Source organism: Vanellus vanellus (genome assembly GCF_965231255.1).
Source record: "Vanellus vanellus genome assembly, chromosome: 1".
Classification (NCBI taxonomy): domain Eukaryota; kingdom Metazoa; phylum Chordata; class Aves; order Charadriiformes; family Charadriidae; genus Vanellus; species Vanellus vanellus.
In genome coordinates this window covers 150,899,188-150,913,235 of record NC_138905.1, presented here as the reverse complement: position 1 = coordinate 150,913,235, position 14,048 = coordinate 150,899,188, and the positions used below count along the sequence as shown (strand labels likewise).

At 41.1% G+C, this 14,048-nt stretch overlaps 1 protein-coding gene across 1 annotated transcript in view; it reads right to left on the bottom strand.

Moving 5' to 3' along the window:
• SLC9A4 (solute carrier family 9 member A4) overlaps positions 1-14,048 on the bottom strand; it is a gene marked incomplete at both ends in the record, with an annotated part of 36,766 nt that overhangs the window by 6,698 nt on the left and 16,020 nt on the right. Inside the window, 5 exons of the mRNA XM_082498514.1 lie at positions 796-892; positions 6,754-6,915; positions 9,225-9,295; positions 10,618-10,704; positions 11,861-12,063. Coding sequence (XP_082354640.1) covers positions 796-892; positions 6,754-6,915; positions 9,225-9,295; positions 10,618-10,704; positions 11,861-12,063 — 620 coding nt within the window. The remainder of the gene's footprint in view (positions 1-795; positions 893-6,753; positions 6,916-9,224; positions 9,296-10,617; positions 10,705-11,860; positions 12,064-14,048) is intronic.

Sequence of the window (14,048 nt, the reverse complement as noted above, 5' to 3'; positions counted from 1 at the left end):
CCCCAGTTGAAGTATTACCACCCCTATTTTATGGCGAAAACAAACCCAAACGTGTAAAGCGACACCCCAGAGGACGTGGAATTTTTTTTTTCCCCTTTCTCCTCCTGTGGCAAGGGTAAACTGTTGCTCCCACCCAGATGGAGGATGTATCAGCCTTCTCAGCTGACTTTGGGCTATGCAACTTTTATCGCCGCTGGTCCACCCACGTCCCCAAGGCAGTTTCACTGCTGCTGGCCACCCGCCAGCCCGCTGCTTCCCACGAAGCCCTGCATCCATCCCCCCGCGCCGGGTTGCCAGATGCTCCACATCGGTCCATGCCGCTGGCTCACAGCGGCACGCAGGTTGCCTAGCGGGCCACCTCCACCGCCCAGGCTGTGCGTGTCCCCAGGAAGAGGACCTGGGAGCTAGGGTTCCCCCGGGGTTGTTTGGCAGCCTCGGGAAGGCGGTTTCTGAGTCACAGGTCGCTGCGCAGCGAGGGAAGCCTGACCTCTACAGCTCAGTCCCAGATTTTCCTGGCTTTTCCCACTGCCATCAGGGTGAAAAGCTGATGCAAAAAAAAACCCTGCTTTCCCTTTTTCCACCTAGTAGGCAACCCTGAGCCAGGGCTACTTCCCTGCCTTCCCTTCCCCATCCAGTTCCTGGGTTGGAGCATCTGCAGGCTCCAGGCCCAGGTTTCCCACCAGCGTGACCCCAGGGCTGGTCCCAGTGCTATCACTCGCAGTGGCTACGATGTGGGGAGGGCAAACAAGAGCTTTCAGTCTGCAAATAGCTCGCGATAGCAGGTCGCTTACGCACCCTTTGTCGCACTTGATATAGATTATGTGCCAGGACATCTCTCATGGACTCCACCTCTGCGGGGGAGAGCTGATGTACACGCCGATTTCTACCCCTCCTGTAAATAAAAGAGAAGTTTAAATATGATATTAATGAGTTGATTAAATAGTATTCCCACGCATGATCTATTTCTAGTGCTAGAACAGAAGGCTCTGAAGAGCCTTTCAGTGACCAGTACACCACAAAATCCTCCACAGATGAATAAAAAATGTCAGATTTTTCCCTTTCCTGGGTTTTATCAATATACCGGGTAGTCAGAATGGGCCCTAAGCCTTCATACAGCTGACAGCAGAAACTCTCCATTTCGTTCTCAAAGCTTCATAAGGAAGTTCATATTTAAGGATTAGATTGGGCAACAATCAGTTGTAGATTCAGGAAAGCACTGCAAGTTTCCTCCTCTGTCTGAATACATTCTTCAGCACGGTCTAGCAGTTTGAGCCTTGCGGTCCTTCTGGTTTTAACTCCTTTGAGAAAGTACAGCAAATCCTTAAGAAATAAAGTTCACACTGATTAAGGAGTCTGAGATATCTGCCTTGTGGGGTGAGGAGAACATATAGGGTGTCCTTGGTACCGAGCCTGTTTTTCCATTTAAAATGAAAGAACTACCTAAAAGATAGTCATCTTTGCACTTTTAACAAACTGGGACAAGAAGCTGACAGTTCCTTGTAGCTGCCTGGCCTTTTCACCAGCAAAACAATGGACAAGGGCTGCTGTGAAATGTTAACTGGTTTTGCTAAATTGGTCAATCTGTGTGAGAGTTAGCGCTCGGCTAAATTCCCAAGAAAAGAAAGGGAAACAGATAGTGATCATGCAGGATGAATCAGGCCGAGTTCATCTTGCTGTTCCTATTTTTTTTCCTTTCTCCATTTTGCTTTCTTACCCTTTTTTTTAAAAAAAAAAAAAAAAGATTGAAAATCTTTGTTCTCATCTAAGTGATGTCCTTGAGGGGTTGTCTGTAATTTGTGTGATTAAAGAATGGATTGCGATCAATGTACAGTACGGCCAAAACTTTGTGTGCATTTATTTTGTACTCCCTCTAAAATAAATTAAAAACTTTTAATGGCAAAGGGAGGTGGATTCAAGCTAAACTAAGATTATGCTGTGAACATATGAAAAATGTTGGAATTTGCAATTACAGCTAGTCTAATAAGATTATCACTGTTTTTTGCTGTAATAAAATATGAACATCTTGAAAACTTGTAGGACCATCATGAGCTGGCTGGATTCTACATTTTACTGCCTCTTACCATCAAGTAGATGGTAAGCACCAATGGCTTGGCCCTGTCCAAAGTCCCTGGAATGTAAGACTTGATACCAGATATATTTCAAGGTTTCAGAATGTGTTTTCATTCTGTGTCAGACCAAAAATAAGATCTGTCAAATTTTTCATAAAGTAAAAAGAAAGAGAGAAAATGACAATAGGCTGAGGAGTAGTGTTAGAGGTAGGGCTGGGGTAAGCAATATGTTAAGGATCTCACTGAGGCATGACAGACCCATGAGTCTACCATTCAGCTATCAGCAAGCCAGAGGGAGAAAAAATTACTCCCTTTCTGGATTTCACCGGAAATCTTATCTTGACCCTGATAAGTCCTTCCCAACAAATGTTTAATTGACATTGATCAATTCTCAACAGCAACAACAACAAACATAGGTATTTACCAGCAGGGAAAAAAGACCATCACCACCACCCAATTCCAGGCCAGCTGGGTTTTTTTGGTTGGCTGGTTGGTCGTTTTTTCACTTGCTTTCAGCTTTCAGGGGTAACGCTGAGAGGATCCAGGGATGCCACCAAGTTTCCAGGCTTAGGTGTGATGCACCTTTATTCCATACTGGGTCTAGCATGTCCCAGGCAGTGGGACAGCCTATGTATGCCACTTTCCACAGCAAGGAAACCTGTCTGCTGTCAGCAGCCCCTAGCTGCTGCTGTCTGTCTGGATGAAAGAGAAACCAAGGTCCCAGGGCACACCTGGGAAAAAAAAACCACAAGCACAGCCCCTGGGGATCAATGGCAATCTAGTCTGTCGAGTAGCGGTATATAACATGTAGGCTTGGTTCATTTGCATAATGAAAATCAAACTGTCATAGTTGCTGCAAGCGGTGTTGACGTCATAGGGAATAACCGTCTGTCTTGTCCGCACATCACTGAATGTCTCCACAGGGTCTTTACACCTTACAGGTGGGAATAAATAGGGGGAAGTGGTGAGCAGAACTGCACTGGGAAGACATCAGATGATCCCTGTACTTTTCCAGTTCCACGCCTGACCCCCTCCACATGCCAGCACAGAAGTGACCTGTCCTAATACATTTAAAGGCTTATCATTTTGCTCTTAAAGTGACTAAAATAAAATAAATGAAATTCCCTGAGTTTCAGCTGACCTGGGGTAGCAAGAGAACAAACAGCTCGAAGATAGTCTGTATTGTTCTGGAGCACAAATAAAAAATGTGTATTCTTTTCATGGGATTAGATATTAACCTACCCAACTGATAACAATGCACAAGTATGGTAATAAGGAACAGATTGATTTTACATTTTGCAATATAAAATACATTAAAAAAGAACTTTAAAAAAAAAAATGAACAAGTTTGGTAAGTTACCAAACCCATAAAGCAATCCTTATTAAAACTATTTCTTTGTTCTTATTGGAGCTTCCAGCATGTTACAACAAAGCATAGTATTGGAGATATATTTGCGAAGAAAATACTGAAATGATAATATGCCATGAAAACGGTCTGTCTCTCTGTAATGAGTACCACTACAGTATCTCTTTCTTCTTTAGACATGGATAGTTGATACATGGAGGAAATAAAACACCATCCACAAACCTTGTACAATTATTTTTTATATATTATATATAATATTTTGAACCTTGTGAACTCTCCACCAATCTTCACTAGTCCTGTGACAGAGGTAACATTCATTAGGCACAGCTCTTGCACAACTGCACCACCACAAATGAAAACACAGCACTTGATTCTGATCTGTACTGTATTGATATATTCTAAGATTTACTCGTATGAAAGTCAGCATTGCAGTAATACGATGCCATTAGGTAAGCTCAGCATCAAACTGTCTCTCTCTAGTGGGCATAGTTCCTCCAAAAAACAGCCATGCAAACACAGTTGTGATATCTGCTTGGCTCTGCTTTTGCTATTTCTGTCCTTATTTCTAAGGCTTATATTCTCCAAAACATCATAACAAAATGCTCTATTTTCATTCAAATGTGGATTCTTTGTTGCACAGTCCATGGGCAAATTTCTCTAGTCTGCACTGGAAATACTTACTGCATATTGGACACCCACTCCACCGGCAGGAATCACACCAGCATGAATGCAATTTGTGAGAATAATGCTAATTCACAGTAATGGAGATCTGCTTTGATTGTTATAGAGCATTTCCCCTCGTTTGCCGAAAGGCTGCAGAACTTATCAGAGGTGCTAGTCAGAGAGTTTTCTCACTACTCTGGCGCTACAAATATTGCTTTACATGCCATATGTTGGAATTTGATTTCAAATCTCTACTTGCTCATGGCCAGATTTTTGCATCCTCACTGAAGACAGGGACTTTAGGTACAAGCTAGCTCAATGATAACAATCAAAGAATTTACAAATACATTTAGAAACCTTTTAGTCTTAAGCAGGTTCATGTAATTGCTCAGGAGAATGGAGATATAAGAACTGCTGTATTGGCTCAGACCAAAGATGCAGCAACTACCTCAGTATCCCGTCTCCTCCAGTGCTCACTCAATAGCAGACACCTATCAACGAACAGAGCTGGGAAAACGTATTTTCCTAGAACGCTCTCACAGCCTCCAAGAGTGTTTCGGAGCCACAGGCTGCACTTTGGTTTTTGAAGTTGACACTTCAGTTTTAAAAAGGCTGTCTCAGTAGGAGAACCTGTGCATCAGAGGTTGATGCACAGAAAAATTCAATTACAGCTGGAGTAGAGCTGGCAAAAATTAGTCTATCTTATCAGCTGTTTATTATAGAATATTTTTCAATCTAAATTCTCCTCTCAGGAGAGAATTTCTGAGCAATGATGAAGCAATTTGTCTTATTTCCTCTTTCCCTCAAGAAAAGAAGAGGAATGTGGTTTGATTGCCACAGATGATAGTCTACCAGCCTTGCACATTTTCTCTTGGCTTAGAACTGTTCAGGGAATACAGCAGACAGAAAGGAGCCTGTCAGACACACAATCTTTTTTAATATCATCCATTCAGCAAAAAATGATTTAGAAAGAAAAAGGCTAGGTCTTACGCTGCATGATGACATCAGTTTCAAGAAAGCAGATGAATCTTGACATGATTAAGCCAAATTAATTTAATGTCCAGTTGGTATTTGGACTTCCTGGTGTAGGTCGAGATGATCATTCAGAAAAGAAAACGTGCTGGGCCCTGCCAGAAGCTGCTGCAAAACGGAGAGGGATTGAAGGACGCAGCAGCAGAGAGCAGGCAGTAGCACCAACAGCGGCCAGTGGGAGCCCAGGAAAGAGTTTGTGCGGGCAAGTGGCATTAGCAATACTCACAACCCACACAGTGGGTTGCAAGGTGAGGATAAATACACGCACAGCAGTTAAAGTATGCAGGAGGGAAGATTTGTACAAACTTCTCTCCTAGAGGGTGGTTCCCTCAGTGATGTCTCTGGAGATCACACCAGTTTTCTCCACTGATCTGTCTGATGCCAAGTTGCATTAATGTTTCATAGAACCATAGAATCACAGAATGGTTTGGATTGGAAAGGACCGTTAATGGTCATCTGGTCCACACCTCCACACACCCCCTCCCCCTTGAGCAGGGACATCTTCAACTAGATTAGGTTGCTCAGAGCACCATCCAGCCTGACCTTGAATGTTTCCAGGGAGGGGGATCTACCATCTCTATGGGCAACCTGGTCCAGTGTTTCACCGCCCTTAGTGTAAAAAAAATCTTCCTTATATCTAGTCTGAATCTACTCTCTTTTAGTTAAAAACCATCACCCCTTGTCCCATCACTACAGGAACTGCTAAGAAATCTGTCCCCATCTTTCTTATAAGCCCCCTTTAAGTATTGAAAGTCTACAATAAGGTCTTCCTGGAGCCTTCTCCAGGCTGAGTAACCCCAACTCTCTTAGCCTGTCCTCATAGGAGAGATGTTCCATCCTGTTGATCATTTTTGTGGCCCTCCTCTGGTCTATGTGTTGCCTCTACTGGGGGCTCCAGAGCTGGATGCAGTACTGCGGTTGGGTTCTTATCAGAGCGGAGCAGAGGGGCAGAATCACCTCCCTCAACCTGCTGGCCATGCATCTTTTGATGCAGCCCAGGATATAGTTGGCTTTCTGGCCTGAGAGTGCACATTGATGGTTCATGTCCAGCTTTTCATCCTCCAGCACCCCCAAGTCCTTCTCCACAGGCCTGCTCTCGATGTTTAATTGGACAAATTTGGTACACAAATATCAAAACATGGTAAGACAGTTTGAGGGACTACAAACTGAAGTAGCAAAAATTACAAATGCTACAAGGAAATCTGCTGTCAGCAAAAATTTGTGATTGGAATAATGGACTGGGGACCTGTGCTCTAAGCATTCCTGCAGGTCTCTCATCACCTAGCAGGGATGAATAAAACCCACTGGCCAGCTAAGCGTCAAGTATGGCCACCTTCAACCACAGCTGTGATTTAAAGCAGCTAGAGTGGTTTCTGTGCCTGACTCATGATTCATCTTCAGATCTGCCCACTATTGAAGAGAAACAGAAAATGTCCCTGATTTTAATTTTCACTCTGTGAAATAACAGCCAAAGTGCGAATATAATGAGCGCCAAATTGCCAGCACAGAACAACAGCTTGTCTTTTCATAACTGTCTTTTTTTTTCCTTACATTTCTATTGAAGTCATAAACCCCCTTCCTTCCTCTCCCTACTCTGCTAAGGGTCAGGAAGTCAGTACTCACTGTAAAGAAGCTGCAGATGATTTTGGAACTTTCATGCCACTCTCAGCCATCTCAATTGCCAGTTTTATCTCCATCTTTTTGTACAATGACACAATGCTGGATTTGGGCTGGTGTTCCCGAATTAAGATTTTCTTCAAATACTTATTGTCAAACTTCTTAAATCTGCAAAACAGATATTAAAATCAAAGTGTAGAAAATGAAAATGTGTTTTTATTTCTGTGGTACAAGCTGATCTTTATTCAAATGCGCACATATATAATTCAGTGGTGGAAACTGAGTCCAAATTGGAGGCACCTGTGGATTCCTGAAGGCCTAGTGAGCAGAGACCTTTAGGGGGAGGACATTTGGCATGGTCTACTGGTCCGCAGAGATTGCAAAGCCCACCAGACAAAAGAAAGAAACAAGCCGCAATCAGAGCAAAAAAGAGGGCTGGGTGTGTGTTTGCATATAACACCGCCACGGTTGTCAGAAAAGAATATGGCCAGTCTCCACGCTTTTGTACAAATGTTGTATTCTAGCAGGGCATAACAGCAGCAGCTGCTCTTACAGTAATCCGGGCCTATTCAGCCAGCCACCAATGAGGCTCTAAACGGCCCAGCAGTTACAGTAGTTTGGGCCCATTATGCAGCTGATCATTTTGAATCCTGACAATTAGAGCAGAGAAAATACATTTCTTTGTATTCTGAATAACGGCGAAATTGAATGGACCACAAAATACTAGGCGCCGGAACGCTGCAGATATTGTAAAATATCGCTAATGTGCTGCATAATTTGAATGTGAGAACAGGTATGTGCTCTCAGGCAGCCATTGAGCAGAACAACAGCAGATCTTCTTATCCGTTTCTTTCAAAGCAACAGTTTACCACGGCAAGGTAATGTGCTCCACAGTGCTAGGAATAGCACTACAGACCTTGTACACTTTTTTCGTAACAAAGGCTAGTTTTCATACGTTAATAGCAGAGATAGGTACACAAATGGTTCCACTGGGATTAGAGCTCTTTATGTTTTTCTGCGTAACAGAAAGCCTCCTGGAGTGTCATCACTTAGGTAATTAATTCTGATATACGTATGCTAAATGTATTTAAAGTTGAGTAGAAAAGTCCAGGGAATACTTTTTAATACAATCTTCTTACATTAAATGTCTTCACCTACAGTGTGTTTTTTGAATCTGCCCCTGAACTGAAACACTACATTTATGACTAATTTGGACAAAATTCTCTTTTCATAGCTGTTGCGTAGATGTGAGGTAAGGGCATAGCATTTCCTCACAGATATGTGTAAATGCAGCTATTTCAATGGAATTAATGCTGCAACAGGGATTTGTTTAGCTTATTGACTGCACAGACAGTGGTGTGGTCCCAGCGTATGTCTTAAAGCTCTCTCTGTGATATCACTGTGAGATCAAAGAGAACTTTTTAGCTCCTAGCATGTTACATCGTTACTGCTTATTGGGACAAGAGCTGGATGCAAACTAGCCACCTTCTTCCCACTCGTAATTCCTAATTTCCTAGGGAGAAGCTCAGCCATGAAAGGAGTTGCAGCGTGTCCCAATAGACCCCCCCCTGGCCGGATTACTGGGGTCCAGTGCTGAAAGATGAGACAGAGGACTCCAGCACAGAAGTCTAGGCATATCTAGGATGACTAGGGATAACTTTTAGCCCACAGCATCATGGTAAGATGTTTGTAGGAAAGGAAGATTAAACTCTCCCCACACTTCCCTTCACGTGTTGCGGTAGTGGTCAACGTGGTCACAGGGCTCCCTCAGGGAAAAGGTAAAGGGAATGGCAGCTCAGAAAGGCAGGTCCCTCTCTTCTGGGCAGGGCCTGGAAGAGCCAAACAGCTTTACAAAACCACCTCATCCTGCTTACAGAAGACACAATACAGGTCCTGCGTTTCTGAGTGAAGACTAGCTTGAAGGTATCTGCTTATGCTACTGAATATTGAAATTCAACCATTCTCTTCAGTACTTTTATTTTAAATATTACTGAATTCAAAGACCTGTAAGGACAGGTGACTAATTATTATGAAATCTGTACTCACCAACAAGAGATCATATTTGCTGTGGAGGCTTATGGCAAAAGTCAGTGAAGCATTGACACCTTACGTAGCTTCTGTTCTAAAACCAGACCTAAAGGAGCACTGCCATGGATCTAAGATTTATGCCAAAGCTATGTCTCAGGCTGATGTCTGCAGCATGAGTTCCCGAGCTATGTTTTTCTTTCAGAAGGCTTATTTTCTGCTTATTTGTGCAGAAGCAATTTAGCAGGCAATAGGCAAGCACTGCACTCCCAGAAGATAATGGTTACTCAGGAGTTCACTTTTTAAAAAGAGATATTGCACACGTCCCCAATATTTTCATACTATTTTAGCTTTACAGCGCACGAGATCGATTTCTTATTCTGTTTACCTGTTGTATTTTACATGATAGATATGTTATTTTATTATAGTATGCTGCAATAAAAGATGCTTACTTATCTCTCAGCTGATAATGACTCCAATGTCCACATATGTCTTCAATACCAGCCTTCAAGTGATCCATCAACTAGACAAACAAACATGGAAAAATTTTAAGTGGCCATTATGAGAAAATAATGTCACCACAACCACGCAAATGTTGAGAGGATTTTGAGATTTTTTAATTGGAAGGTGTGAGTTGATTCTGAAAGCGCCTACATTTCTCTAAAAATCAAGGCAAAGATCCCACTGTGGCAGCTCCTATGCTTGGCAGCAGTGGCAATATTTTGATGGAGGTGACAAGTCTGTCAGTCTACGATCATCTCACCATCACCCAGTAACGTATAGGCCCAAGTAAGGGACTATGTCCAATGGAAAATGATACTGAGCAACCTAACTGCCTGATCCTCTTTGTCTACTAGATGAAAAACTAAATTCTTGGTTTTCTCAACCGAGTTTTCCTTCTGCATTTGTGACTTCCCTGAGTGGGGAACAGGGCTAGGTACCTTTGCCTTGACTGAGAAGTCCTCTGAGGATTTTGCAAATTGTCATGAGACTGGTAAGTTCAGCACTGCTAACTACCAGGAATTTCATTCATCTTTGGTATGTTTCTAGAATTATAGAAACAGAAAAATGCCAATTCTTACATACATATTGTTATAAGTGGTGCTTTTAAATGTAAATTCCTTTCAAGGTTAAGTGTAAAGGTTAAAATAGTAAGAATTAAGTGCACTTCAAATTCAAATCCGTTCAGATGCTCTAATTTTGCTAATGTCTCTGCATGTGCTTAATTTTAAGGCACAGTGTTTCTGTTAATTTCAAATATATTCTCTATTGTGAAAATGAAAGCATGTATGTATATTTTTTGTAGTGTTGTTGAGTTTGACCAGCTTTCTACTATTTTATATAACGGTAATTTGAGAGCTATAGGAAATGTTTGAGGGGGGAAAAGATCATTACTCAATAACTTGAAACAAAAATTTGCAGACCAATTGTTCAACTCATTTCAGTTCAATAAAACTTGATTAAAGACTTTTAAGGTGTCAGTGTGTCTAGAACCAGCCAAAGGATGGCAATGAAGGTATCTAGCTGGAAAGGACGACAAGTGCTTTTTGTAAATGCTACCTTTATGTTTCTGTCCACCCATGATCGCAAGTATCAAGAAGTCAGGGACCTGCTACACCATGACACTTGTGGTAAGATATTATAATATAATAGACACTATGAATATAAAATGAGTTATCATATTTTAGCATATTATGCCCAGGGTTTCCTCCAAATGTTAAAAGCATTCAGTGTCTGAATCCACTGAATGCCAGTGCCTCCCTCTGTCCAGCTCTATTCCCCAGAAAGGGAATACCCTTTCTCTTCTTCTTTTTAGGATACCAGCTACAGATAGAAAAAACTTACTCGCATGTGAATTTCTTCATTGATAGACTCCTTTTTGTTGGTCTTTTTAACATCTAGATATCTGACCAATGGTCCAATTGTAATTCCCTGCATTTGGAACAATAAGTTGAAATATTAATTATCTTTTAGGAAAAAAAAAAAAAACAAAAAAAAACCAGAAAAAAGCAAAAGGATTTAATTTTAATCAATCAGGAAAGCTATGTCTCAGACACAAGAATGATCTATTCCTTGTATGAAGAGCTACAGAAGAGGATTAAAACTCAAAAACTTAAAAAAAATTACACACCAGTGTTTTTTAAGTGAGATTGTATTTATCAACATGTTTGTAGATGTAAAGTAACTGACTTGTGGCCAACCTTCTTCAAAACAGCACTTTCTTGAAAGAAAACATTATCTTTGTGATATTCTTACAATCTTGAAATCTCTTCATTTTCAGAATGAAATATTTTGGGTTTTTTTCACTTAGAAGCCATTTTCAGCTGTTCCCAATTCTTTACTGCACTGCTACAGAACAGCATTTAAAAAAGGAAAATAGAAAAAAAAATGTTTTTTTTCTGAAACATTCTGGTGGAATCTAAGTGCCTAACCATAAGCGCATAGTGCCCCTTTGGAACCCTAGAGTATCTGAGATATTGGTATGGGAAAATACAGAACATGGGATGCAAGACCTCCAGAAGATCCAGTTCTTCCAGGCACAGCAGTGTAAGCCAAGTGGAATAAACCAAACATCTGAAGTACACACCTATTCTTACAAATCTGAATTATTCACTTTATTTTTCTTTAATACTCTTTTACAAAGGATTTCAAAATGTTCTCATTTGGTCTGTAAGGTGAGTGAAGGTAAGAGTAAAAAAATCAAAATCCTTCATAGAACAGGTATACTGTTTTCTGTTGAGATACACCATGAGTAGAGAATGATTCTGTGCTGAAGTGTAAAGTTAAAATGCTTCCTAATTTGGAAGCATTAGGAAGTGCATGTGGAGTGAAAAGAAGAGATTTTGAACACAAAGTGCCCTTTTCACTGAATATTTTAGATGACACAGGTTTCCAATACAGACTTTCGGATAAAGTTATTTAATAATACCTAGAAATCCCTGAAAGGGTAATTACACAATACAGTGCTAAGTCTGTCCATAAAATACAATAGCTTGTCCTAGTTTAAGAGAAATTCAGTGTAATCTTCACTATGAAGCTTTCAGTCACCTCTATTACATGAAAGCAACCCATTAAGAAATACACTTACTTGGATAAATACAGTGAAATATATAACTACAAGTGTAGCAGTAATGAACAATTTTTTCCTTGGGAAGAGGTTCGCTGGAAGCAAGAATGCAAGAGAGAAGCTGCTGGCTCCTCGAAGGCCACTGTAGGAAATAATGAGTTGGTCTTTGAAGGTGAAGGGATAGGTTCGGAACTTGTTACTGATGTAGAAGAGAGCAAATACACCTAGGAAGGGAGAAAACACAACTATTATTAATCAAGGAGAAAAAGAAAATATTTAAAGCGAAACAACATCTTGGCTCAGGCAGCTGTTGATAGACCTTTCTTTTCAATTTTGGGTTCTTGTAGCTTCTCTTTGACCAACTGCTGAATCTGTTTTGTGTGAAATAATCTCCTGGAAAAGACCATGTTTCCTCACAGCTTCAGGCTTTAAATTCACTTATGCAGTTTAGAAGTGAGATTAGGGGAAAAGATTTACTTTCTATATTTGTGTTGCACAGTTCTTCTCCGGAGCATTCTGGAGACTAAAGAAAGCACTGGATGAGAATTTTTGCTGTGCCTTCCCTTGCAATGTTTCCTGCTTTCTGCACAGTATCTGCCCAAAGTGTTTGAACACTGCTTTACCAACAAGTCCTGTGGACAGGTTCACTGAAAGGCAGAGCAATACCATTTTAATTTTTAATCCTCTGGTATATTTTGTCTCTAATTCTCTATTTCTCAGATTTCATTTTGCTTTTAATAAAGGTTAAAATTAATCAGACAGCCTGTGGCTCTGTAAGGACTTCAGCTTTTCTTTATAGTGTACATTCAGCAATTTGCTTGATTTACTCTTAATCTTCTTCATCTTCCATACGAAAAACGTATCCCATGTTTTGTATGGAAACCGTTTAATTACTGAAGTAAAAGCTGACAAATGCTGATAATTCCTGGTGTTATTTTACACAGCTGTCACTGATAAACTCAGCGGATTATTATAGGTAAGGCAGTATCCGTATCCTGTTATGTAGGTTCCTGAATACCACTTTATATAAGAACTTTTTTGGCTCCTTATAACTATGCTAGACATCAGCTACTCAGACTGAAACTGCGTATGTGAGGTACACCCTCAGACCAACTCTCTTTACTTTATTCAAGCTTCAGAGAAAATGATGTAATCATTTTAGCAAACAAATTTAGCAGAAAATATTTCAGCCTTCCTCTGGAAAGCTCTAGCACTCCCCTTGGTGTTTGAGAGAAGGATGGACATGTGGCAACAAAATAGCTTTCGTACAAGGAGAGCACATTTTCTGTCTTGTTTGGAAGAATATTCCAATACAGACTCTGAAACTAAGCCTTTAAAAACTTAGAGGCCATGCTTGGTCCAGGATTAGCAAGAAAATATTTAATTACTTTCTTTTTGCTGTCAACTCGCAAGAATCGTATCACCTCTACTGTTGAGCACTTGTGTCATACCTATATAACAGAGCTGTTCAGATGCACATACTTGAACCTTCACAGGTTTCCCCCTTCCTCTTTTTTCTCTGGTTAAATGCCTTCCTCCAGGGCTCACAGGCTTTAAAGTCAAAGGTCTTGAAATATGTATGGGCTTTGAGGGTCAAGCCAAAAACTTCTCCCTTCCCTGGTATTGTTTTTGACTGAGATAAGCCACCTGAGGGATTTAAGAAATAGCACCTTAATCTTAGATGTTTGATGCCAATACTTAGCTGGTCCCAGATGTTGGAATCAGACTACTGTAGGCTGGAAAGGACCTTTGGAGGTCATCTAGTCCAAGTCCCTACCCAAAGCAGAGGTAATCAGATCAGGTTGCTCAAAGCTCTGGTAAAACTTTTAATGCCTTTAAGAATGGAGATGTGGGCCACCATTACAATATTGGATCACCCTCCTGTTAAGAAATGGGTCCCTACTGTCTAATCAGAATTTCCCATGTTCCAACTCGTGTCTGTTGCCTCTTGTCCTCTTGCTGTGCACCTCTGAGAAGTGTCTGGCTCCATCTTCTCTCTCTCCTGTGATTGGGTACTTGTAGAAAGTAATAAGGTCTCTCCTGTGCCCTATCTTCCCCAGGCTGCATAGACTCAGCCCTTTCAGACTCTTCTTGTATGTCCAGTGCTCCAGCCTCTGACCAAGTTGGTGGCCTCTACTGCACTTTATCCAGAACCACCATGTCCTTCCTATCCTGGGGAGCCCAGAACTGGAGAGAGCACTCTGGAGAC